Source organism: Nanorana parkeri, unplaced genomic scaffold (genome assembly GCF_000935625.1).
Source record: "Nanorana parkeri isolate BGI_ZX_2015 unplaced genomic scaffold, ASM93562v1 scaffold1296, whole genome shotgun sequence".
Classification (NCBI taxonomy): domain Eukaryota; kingdom Metazoa; phylum Chordata; class Amphibia; order Anura; family Dicroglossidae; genus Nanorana; species Nanorana parkeri.
Genome location: NW_017307564.1, coordinates 64,789 through 76,044, shown reverse-complemented (window position 1 = coordinate 76,044; position 11,256 = coordinate 64,789). Strand labels below are relative to the sequence as shown.

The following is an 11,256-nucleotide window of genomic DNA, read 5'->3' as shown; positions in this document are numbered from 1 at the left end:
CACGCTAAACTGTTTATTCTACCACTGCAATGCCATTTGCTTAAAGGAGAACTCAAACGATCAGGGGTGCAGGGTAGAAGAGACTGCTGGGGTGCTGTGTAATTGATGTCCCATCCCTGGAAACCATAACTGGCCATTACCAGCATTAAAACCTGTGGTTATGTGAAACTAGCACACGCCGTCCTTATCAAGTAGATTTGAATGAGCATTACGGCACAACGCAGCTGCCGGGAGAAAACAATTCACTCTATGAAATAAACTAGTTACCACTGAAATTGGCTGCCTCCGTCCTACAGATGGCTCTCGTCACTGGAGGTGCTAGATGACATCAAGAGATGCTTGTAGACATCTGTTCTTTGCCCAGTGGAGCACATTCATTGTATTTCACAAATTTACGTCAATTTCTTTTCATTTGGGAGAATGCAGCCCTTAAAGGCCATTGCTAAAAGGGACATATGTTTTGTAGTCGTGGGACGAAATCTGGGGAAAAGATCAATTACTGCACAGCAACTCCAGCTCATAAAAATGTTGCCCCTTTATCAGTAATAAATATCTCAGGCTTATTTAGAAGTTTATTAAAGAGCAACTAGGCCGTACGGCTTGTAAAGAAGAAGGGAAGTAGGCCATTTGCTATCCACAAATCATTAAAATTACAACAATAAGTATGCTTACAGCAAAACTGCTCAACTGTGAAATACATTCACTGTAGTAGATTGTTAAACATAGAAGGTCACAACAAGAGGAACAGGCAAATTGTTTTAAAGGCAGACTGATGGATCATTAAGTGCTCAGCACCGTGGATCTGAGGGGCTCCTTTAGGGTAAAGAGACACTGCCCCTTTTTTCTTTTTTTTTAACAGCAAAAGTGCAGTATTGCGTATAAGCTCTCAAGTTACTTCATCCATAACGCCATAGCATGGGCTCATCTTAGCCATTAGCAAACCATCTAGAGCCCTTCTCCCAGCAAATCTTTTAATGCCAAACCCTCTCCACCTTTTCTCTAGAGAATCCTTCTCAAACAGGGTACCATGGCATTTGTCAGGGGTGCCCTCAAATTTTTACCATGAAGGACAGAAGTTCGCCTCTGTCCAGACCTGCTTCACATCCCGCCCTTTGTCCATGTCCTAGCACTACTGCAACATGGTAAAGATTATAAAGTAGGATTCTAATGTGAAAGGGGGCTGAGGGATCTGATGTGAAGGAGGGCTGCTGATGGGAAAGGGGGAGGGTGCCACTCCACTGCTCGACTAAAACTCTGAATCCCCGGCCAGTACTGAGGGCTCAGATTTTTTTTTTTATAAATTACTATGTGCAGTGCAATTGGTACCATCCCGAGTTCGTGCGTGCAGGAAGGTTTTTTTTTCCCAGGGACGAGGCTTAATTTTTACCCGGCAGAAGCACAGCATAGCCGCTGGAGGGGAAAGGTAAGCTTTTTTTTTTTTACAGTAGACATCTCGGGAGGGCGGTGGTTGGTGGTGGTAGAGACAAGAGACACCGACTGTACGTTGGGGGGGCTGGGTTTGAAGGAAGAGAGGCACCAACCACCGTAGAGGAAGGAAGAGACACACGGGGTCCTTGGGTGAAAAAGGGTCACGAGTGGAAATACAAATGGAGGATGATCGGCTTAACTTTTAAAGGATATCTAAACCCAAGACCAAAAATGTGACGTATTGCAGCTTATCAACCCTTAGACGTGGTGGCTGCATTTGTTTTCATTGTTACCTCTCTTCCAAAGCTATCTTCGATCAATTGCCAATTCTTTTTTGCAAATGGGTTTCCTGGCAGCTAGTCACCGTGATCTTTACAAAACAATCCGACCTGAAACATAGGAGCCAAAAGGGAACTTTGCTGCACATAGAAGCATGATGCTTCCATCTGCACAGCACCATTTCTTAGCATCGCACTTATTTTAGTACACAACACAGCAACATTAAACACAGGAACATGATTCTAGTGTAAATGAGGTCTTCTGGGGCTACTACCAGACAAAAGATTGGTTTACATGCTGGTGCTCTACCACAGTAGGCTTGTCCACATATGGGAGTGTGAGAGGGAGGTTGCACTGCTCAGAATCTATGCCACAGATGCTCCCAACTCCTAGATGGATAGGATTTGTAGTTCACAGATTGGATTTAGTGAACTCTATATTCTTTCCAAATACAGCAGTACTTGCTTAGGCACAGTGGGCACCTGGCCAGGTTGTTAATCCTTGTTAACACAGGTTTATAGCTCAAATACAGCCAAACCTTTTTTTAATTAGATTTTGGGGAACGGAAGAGCCTATGTCAGATTTGTATTGTTGTTCGTGTTCCTATTGGGAAGTTTTTCTTTCACTTCCGGTCAGGAGAGATGTAATGGGCAATCTCTCCAAGTGGAACACAGACAAAACTGCTGTATACCCCTTCCTTCCTGTCTGGGCGACACCACCAACCCACCATTTCTGGTATGGGTGTCCCAAGAGCAGGAAGGAAAAATATCCCCAAATGTTGTCACAGACAAAAAAAAACAAACACATGTAAACTCATCCTGACTATAACCAACAAAGATTTGACACATGTGAATGGGCTTCACATGAGAATGGTCCAGACACTAAGGTTAGGCTTTGTAAATGAGGTGAAACTCTACTGACGTCCATCTTTCACTTGTGTGCAAGCAAAAATGCATTCCCCCCACAATTTTCCTTGCTTCAATAGGCCAAGGGGAACTTCCCCTGCAAAGTGAACAGCCTATTTGCCTTTAGTAAATCCGTATCCAAGACTAGAGACTATCCCACAAAAAGCTTACTGAATGTGTCCGGGCTGGCCATTATTCTCTATGCCCAGACACATGTATATGGACTTAGATATGTGATTTGGGAAGACTAGGTGCTGAGTAGCCGAAATAGCAAACCACAGATGCAGACAAAAATGCTCTATGCAGAAAATGGTTCAAGCACGTCTATGGACACACCTACATAAAAGTAACAGGGATTTGTGACCTCTATAGGCATTTCCCAGTGAAATGTGTCACTGTTCTATCAGCTCCATTCAGCACATGGTGAATTGACCAGGACAGACTACTACTGAAGTGTAGAATATCAAGAACTGCAGCCAAAAAAAACAACTTATTTTTCACATTTAGATTGGAAAAGGGTTACAATACTGCTGTTTTTATGGATTTGCCCCTACTGAAATCTCCCCCTTATATCATTGTCCTGGTGACACTGTCATGCGACACAAATTCAGACCCAGATACAGTCCATGTACCCATAGCACTCAGAGCCGCTGCTCCATGCGATAAGATGTGGGTGCAGTAGGTGTCAACGGGTGTCTTCCGTCAAAGTATAAGTAAAGGATGGATACCAACACTCCAAAGCAAATCCAGTACGTCTATTTATTCACGTACTTGTTGCAAATGCAAAACACAAGATACAACGTTTCGGGGGTCTCACAGGATCCCCTTCATCAGGCAACACTTGTTTGGAGTGCCGGTGTCCATCCTTTACAGGTTCAGACCCTTCGCCTTCTATCCAAACCAAAGCAAGTAATTTAGCTGGAGATCCAAAGCATCCAGCTAAACTCCAGCCTCGGTTCCTAGACAGTGTCCGTTCACACTTTTTAAAACAGAGCTGAAACCAAAAATATATTGCAGTTAAATGGATGTGTAAAAATTATGTAGAATTGTAACGGTGACATGTACACTTTAATCTGTCACCATCAAAACAGCTGCTGGACTGTGTCTGAGCACATTCTGGCTGTGCAAATGGAGAAAGAAACCCAGTTTGGTCTATGGACTGGCAATATCCCAGGAGCCAGGTCACCAATGCTCTTTAAAAATTCCAGCTGACGCCAAACATTTGAGGTTCTCTCTAGTTGACATTATAGAGCTGGCGCCTAAGAAAATCCTGCGGGCTCCTGTAGTGGACAGACTGGCTCTTGAATTCCATATTAATTTGGCCACTCCTGATGAAAACCTATCTTCCCCTAGGGGGAGGGGGTAGGACCCCAATTGAGAAATACAAATGCTATGGGTAGAATGAAAGCGCCAGACCAAAGGGAAGTCCAAAATCTTTTAATCACTCACTGATGATAATAAAAAACAACAGTAGATACCCAACTCTTTCAGGGGCTTCAATTTCCTCCTTTATTCAAAAGCATTTTGGCTGTCCTTGCTGGCATTACTACTGACCAATTGGTCTTTTCACCTTTGAATGCAGTCAGCTCAGAAGCCATCTAAAACGTTATTATTTCCATTCAGTCCTAATGAAGGTGGAAATTGTAGCCCCTGAAACGCATTGGCTACCTACTGTTTGTATTATCATCAGTTAAGTGATTGAAAGATTTTGGACTCCAAACTTCTCTTTGGTCTAGTGGAGAGAACCCCTCCCACACACAAACTAATGTGGCCACCATGTCCAAGAACTGGTAAGCTGCAATTTTACAAATGTACCATTTGTTCTTGGGTTTAGACGCACTTTAAACCTGAATTCATGACAACTACGAAGAAGCAAAATACCATTAGTCACCGCTGTGTTGCATGTACAAAAATGAACAGAAAATTAGATTACAGATGATCAGTGTGCTCACTATGAACTAGGGCTGCAACAACTAATCGACATAATCGATTATTGAAAAAGTTGTCAACTTTTTCAATAATCGATTAATCGGCTTCTGATCAGTTGGCCCTGTTCACGGCTCCACACACGCTGCGCGCCACACCTCCTCCTCACCTCACGCTCGCCGCTGCCAGACCCGCCAGCATCCACACTCTTCACGCCGCACCTCCTCCCCGCCTCACACTCACCGCCCGCCCACATCCACGATCGGCACAGGGACGTGGGGAGATGTAGTAAGGAGGAGCAGGTGTGGGCGGATGACAGCCGCTGATAGGTCCGATCTCAGAAGCAAGTTGCTGGAAGACTGCTCAGTTAAGCCTCCACTTTCCCACACATGGTGCTCTATAATGTATTGCTCTATAGCTGATGGTACATTGTGCTGTATATTATACATAGGAATACAAATCCCAGCAATACATTGTACACTGTATGTATAATGTACTATTGCTGGGATTTGTTGTACTCCTATATAGCTGGTGATATTCTGCACTGAGCTGTATAGAGGACTACAAATCCCAGCAATAATACATTATACAGCGCAATGTGGAATACCACAAGCTATAGAGGAGTACAACAAATCCCAGCAATAGTACATTATACATACAGTGTACAATGTATTGCTGGGATTTGTATTCCTATGTATAATATACAGCACAATGTACCATCAGCTATAGAGGACTACAAAACCCAGCAACAGTACATTATACAGTGCAATGCAGAATACCGCCAGCTATAATGTACTATTGCTGGGATTTGTAGTCCTCTATAGTCGGTACCATTCTGCATTCATTGCTGTATAATTTTACACTTTCCTTTTCACTATATTGCACACCACTATTTTTTTTTCTTTCCTTTTTTATTTACTTCTACCGCTCCAATCTTGCTCCTGTGATGGAGTGCAATCTCAATACAAACTAGTAGTCCATCACTGGAGCCATTTTTAAAAATGTATTTGATTGTTTATCCGATTAACCGAACTTAATAATCGGCTAACTAATCGATTTTGAAAATAATCGTTAGCTGCAGCTCTACTATGAACAGCTTCATCTCACTGACTGTTCAGTTTGTAAATGGCTGTTAGGCTTGCAGCCAGCTGTAGTATTCTATTCTTAACCTTCCAGAAAAGTAATTGGAGCAAAAATAACCCCTGACATTCTCAGAAAAATCAGACAATATGCCCTTTTCTAGCCATAGATGTCACCAGCTTTCATTCATTATAAAAAGGTGGAACAAAGACAATGTGGTGCTGAAATAGTGACAAGCTCTCCAAGTTTCAAGGACAGCTTGGCACTCAGCGACCAGACATTCTAAATGATCCTCCATATGACAGAGCGCAATTAAAACCACTGACCCAACACTTCCTATGAAAGAAGATGTGGATTAACAGAATTTTACTCTCAATTAAAATGAGAATAAACTCACTTTGTAAAGCCAAGACCGTCCATTTCCTAGAAGGACAAGGCTGGAAGATGTTCAGGTTGAACCAAAGGATGGTGGATCTACTTATTCCGAGCAGGTGGAGGGATGTAATACCATCAATGAACACAGGGGGCAGTATAATGACAGCCCAGCATTCAAATATCACCATGAGACAAGTTTGGCTGAATGAATATTGAAAATGAGCTCAGCCCAAAAAGTAGTCGTTTATTTTAGTGCACTTCTTCAAATGTTTGCAAAATGCAGTATTGATATAATAGATCGGTTCTCTACTGGTTTACAACCTTTAACCACTTGCTGTCCGCCCGTTGTAAAAATATGGACGGACGGCACTGCAGCATTGGTGGGTTGCCGTCTCCAGGCGGCATTTTTTTTCTGTGCAGGCGCGCACGGGCAGAAAAGACCCGACCAATGCAAACACCCGTTACCGGGTGTTTCACATATAGACGATCGGCGGCTCCATAGCCCGCCGATCGTCTATATGTACTAGTTTTTTCGTTTCAGTACAGCGTTGCATGACGGAATAAATGTCAGTCAAAGTACCGCATCGCTGAATACTGAAAAATGGCCTGGATGGGAAGGGGGTTTAACACCGCGGATGTCAACTGGTTAAAAGGAGAACTATGAGGTCAGTGCTTTTCACTCACCTCATAGTTCTAGCCGACCTGCGACAATGAGACTGTCACAGGTCGGCTCTGCCGTGACAGGGGAGGGGCTGGATTCCCCCCTCCCCGCTCCTCCAGCGCTGATTGGCAGAACGGACGGGGGAGATGGCAGGTACAGCTGGCTCTTCCTCTAGTTAGGCAGAGCCAGCTGTCACTCACGCAGCTGGGTGAATCCAGACAAAAATTTTTTTTTTTTTCAATAGAGAAAAAAAAAAAAGGAAAAAAAAAAATCATACCGCCAGCAAAACACGCATCTCACTGAATGGAAAAAACGTGCTCAAAAACACGAAAAAAACGAGCTGAAAAAATACGCTCAGGTGTGCACCCAGCATTAGAGGGTGGATGACCAGCTTGGCAGGCAAGTCCACCATAATGTGCTGTGCATACTAGTACATTATGGCTAAAAGATCCCGGGGCCCCGTTTTAATAGCTTTGCTTCTGCTTAAGGTTAGGTTTACACCTAGGCGATTCAGATGCTGAGCTGTTTTCACGCGTTATCGATCGCGCGACTGTTCATTGTAAACTGTGCGGATGACTAGAAGAGGAGATGACTAGAAGAGGAGATGACTAGAAGAGGAGATGACTAGAAGAGGAGATGACTAGAAGAGGAGATGACTAGAAGAGGAGATGACTAGAAGAGGAGATGACTAGAAGAGGAGATGACTAGAAGAGGAGATGACTAGAAGAGGAGATGACTAGAAGAGGAGATGACTAGAAGAGGAGATGACTAGAAGAGGAGATGACTAGAAGAGGAGATGACTAGAAGAAGAGATGACTAGAAGAAGAGATGACTAGAAGAAGAGATGACTAGAAGAAGAGATGACTAGAAGAAGAGATGACTAGTAGACAACAACAACAACAACAACAACAACAACAACAACAACAACAACAACAACAACAACAACAACAACAACAACAACAACAACAACAACAACAACAACAACAACAACAACAACAACAACAACAACAACAACAACAACAACAACAACAACAACAACAACAACAACAACAACAACAACAACTCGCTCCTGCACCCTTTCGCGCGACTAGTGATCCCGGTTGCGCGACAAACCGCAAACGTGTGAGCTGCCTCCATTGACTTCAATGCGAATCTGTGTTTTGCAGGACTCAAACCAAGTGATAAATCGCCTAGGTGTGCACCTTAAAGAGCGGACCTCTAAGCATACACTGTAAGATTGTTCTTGATCAGCCCCGCACATGGAGCAAGAAAAATCTTTGAATTCCCCCATCCATGCTAAACAGTGTGGATGGAGGAATCGCCATCTGTTGTATTCTCGAAGCTGGTACCCACGGCTGTCAGAATACCAAAGCAGTGACTACATCTGATTGGCTAAAAAGTGACTGAAGCCAATGATTTTCCATCTGGATCTTTTGACAAAAGCCGATCAACTTATGTTGAACCAGGAGCTGCCGGCAGTGCCACCTACGGATTGGATTTTGGCCAATTCAGCAGGAAATGAATGAAAAAAAATTGATAAGTGTATGGCCAACTTAAATGATGAAGGTTTATTACAGTTTGATAGCGTAATGATAGTGGAAGTTGTTAGAAAGGAGTTTTGGAACAAACAAAAGAGAGAGTAAAAGTGGACATATACGTTAAAACCATTACAAAGTGCACGAAGATGTGGTACGGAATCTTACCCAGAAGTGTGCATGGCAATTAACCATCATAGTCCTTTCAATCAGTTCATCTGGACACTCAAGGAGATGATGTCCTGAGACCACACCGGCATTATTGAGCAGCAGAAAGACATCTCCTACTTCCCGTCGGACCTTTTCAGCGGTCGTGTAGACGTTCTCTCGCTTGCCTACATCACAAGTGTATGTATAAACCTGGAGATTGGAGCACGGCAGCACCTCTTCCTCAACAGGATTGCCCGCTGTTAATAAGAAAGAATACAGATTCAGCACACAAAGAGGTCCAGATTTAATTCTATACAAATGTTCATTCATCAAAGCTACTACACTATTTACTTTACTAGACCGCTGCTCGTTTCACCGAGTCAGTGCCGCTGACGTCATTTGGACTGGCACGAGCATTATAAAAACGTGCGGCTTTAAACATTATACTAATAACAGATGTAGAGGGCATTTATTTATGCAAAAGGGAACGGGATCTCATCCAAAACAAACTGGGACTGTACTTTGATCATAAATAAGACAATACGAAGCCAAAACTGTTTTACAGCTTTGAGGCAAATGTGTTGTGTAACGTGCCGGCACAGCCGAATAATGAATGTTGTACTGTATATAAAAAAAAGGTTAACCATTTAGGAATGCCGGCGTTCCAGACAACTCAATGGACACCTCCGATTTACTAACACTGGATCAAGAATCTAGTAATTACAACACAAAAGTGTTCTTTGGTCTACAAGTCTTTACATATGAAAAGCCCATTCCGCATATACAAATAGATGTACACCGAGCTGTCTCTTCCCCCTATATACTTTCCTTTATCCCTCATCAATTGTGCTATTTATCAACACTAAAAGGGGTGCAAATAACTAAAGCCAGGTAGTGGATGTACTTAAATACAGCCGACGCCAAATCATTTTAGCATTTTCCACGGAAATGTACATACTGGACTCCTAAAAACCGCCACATGGTGTTCACAAAGCTTGAGCACTACAATAATTTCCCAATACACACACATACAGCGATTTCAGAGGATGCAGATAAGTGACATTTGGGACAAGTCTATACAGTAACATAGAAGTCTGACCTGCAATCAATTACAGAAAGGATTCTGGATCATCCGGCGTATTATACAATACAAGACATGCTTGTACATTAAACATTCAGGTCAGGCAATGGATTATAGAAGGGACTAAACCAGGCATATAAAAAGTGTACAAGTCCTAAAAGCTGGAAGTTGGGGACGCAGTATTTCAGTGGAGAGTACTCCTGGTCCAGATTCTGTACTTTAATGTCATATTATCCATGATCTGTCCCTCTATGTAAGAGATGGGGAAAGGCAGTTTCACTTACCTGATCACATCTAGACAGCAGAAAGAGATTGTGAAAAGAAAGTCATGGCACGTAATGCATGATGGGTTCAGATGGCACACAGTCAGGTCTAGCAGAGTTGGTAAAAAGTCACTAGTAAACAGCACGCAGATATTGCTGGGATCTGATCAATGGCATAGCCAGGGCAATGCTGAGATCTGATCAATGGCATAGCCAGGGCAATGCTGGATCTTTGGCACAGCCCAGGCAATGTCAGGATCTGATCACTGGGACAGCCAGGGCAATGCTGGATCACTGGCACAGCCCAGGCAATGTCAGGATCTGATCCCTGGCACAGTCACGACAATGGTGAGATCTGATTTCTGACCAGACAATGTCAGGATCTCATCTCTGGCAAATGCTGGGATCTGATCATTGGCACAGCCATGGCAATGCTGGATCTCTGGCACATCTCGGACAATGTCAGGATCTGATCATTGGCACAGTCCCGACAATGCCAAGATCTGACCAGACAATGTCAGGATCTCATCTCAATGCTGGGATCTGATCATCGGCACAGCCAGGGCAATGTCAGGATCTGATCATTGGCACAGCCCAGGCAATGTTAGTATATGATCACTGGAACAGCCAGGCCAATGCTGGACCTCTGGCACAGCCAGGGCAATGTCAGGATCTGATCATGGGCACAGCCAGGGCAATGTCAGGATCTGATCATGGGCACAGCCAGGGCAATGTTGCCAGGCCAATGCTGGACCTCTGGCACAGCCAGGGCAATGTCAGGATCTGATCATGGGCACAGCCAGGGCAATGTCAGGATCTGATCATGGGCACAGCCAGGGCAATGTCAGGATCTGATCATGGGCACAGCCAGGGCAATGTCAGGATCACTGGCACAGCCCGGGCAATGTCAGCATCTGATCCCTGGCACAGCCAGGGCAATGCTGGATCCCTGGCACAGCCCAGGCAATGGTAGGATATGATCATTGGCAATGCCGGATCCCTGGCACAGTGCTAGGTGTCGATGTATGGACTCTCCTGGCAGGTTCACTCACCCCGCAGGGCGTCCTCGGCTTCCAGCTCCCGGTAGATCTGGCGCACCATGCCCGCCGTCTCCTCGTTGCTCTCCGTGTTGATGTCCCACAGTACGAGCTGAGCTCGGCGCCTTGCGAACTCCAGAGCGAACAGGCGGCCGAGCCCGCTGCCAGCCCCGGTGATCAGACACACCTGGCCAGCCACACTCTTCTCCTTGGGGCGCACCAGCCACTTGGCTCCGGCCACCACGAAGGCCCACAGGACCTTAAAAGTGACCACGAAGAACTCCAACACTATATTCATGTTCCTGCCGCAGTGTATCCCCTCCAGAGCCCGAGGATTGGGATGACGATTGAGCGCTGCAGGGATGTCACAGTGTCCGCAGGAACTTGCTCCAGCTGTGAAGTTAGCGCACGATGAGAGCGAGGCTGAAACTCCCGAAGCCTCTATCCATGTCCCGTCAGCTGTGCTGTGTGCCCGGCTCGTTCTGTCCGATCAATGACAAGCTGAGCGCGATGTCCAGAGGATGGAGGCTACAGAG

The 11,256-nt window shown here is 44.7% G+C and overlaps 1 protein-coding gene across 1 annotated transcript in view; it reads right to left on the bottom strand.

Annotated features, from left to right (window-relative positions):
- Positions 1 to 11,018, bottom strand: part of RDH10 (retinol dehydrogenase 10 (all-trans)) — a 25,222-nt gene extending 14,204 nt beyond the window's left edge. The window contains exons 1-2 of the mRNA XM_018569174.1: positions 10,736 to 11,018; positions 8,358 to 8,596 (exon numbers count right to left, since the gene is read on the bottom strand). Coding sequence (XP_018424676.1) covers positions 8,358 to 8,596; positions 10,736 to 11,018 — 522 coding nt within the window. The remainder of the gene's footprint in view (positions 1 to 8,357; positions 8,597 to 10,735) is intronic.
- Between the last annotated feature and the right edge of the window lie 238 nt (positions 11,019 to 11,256).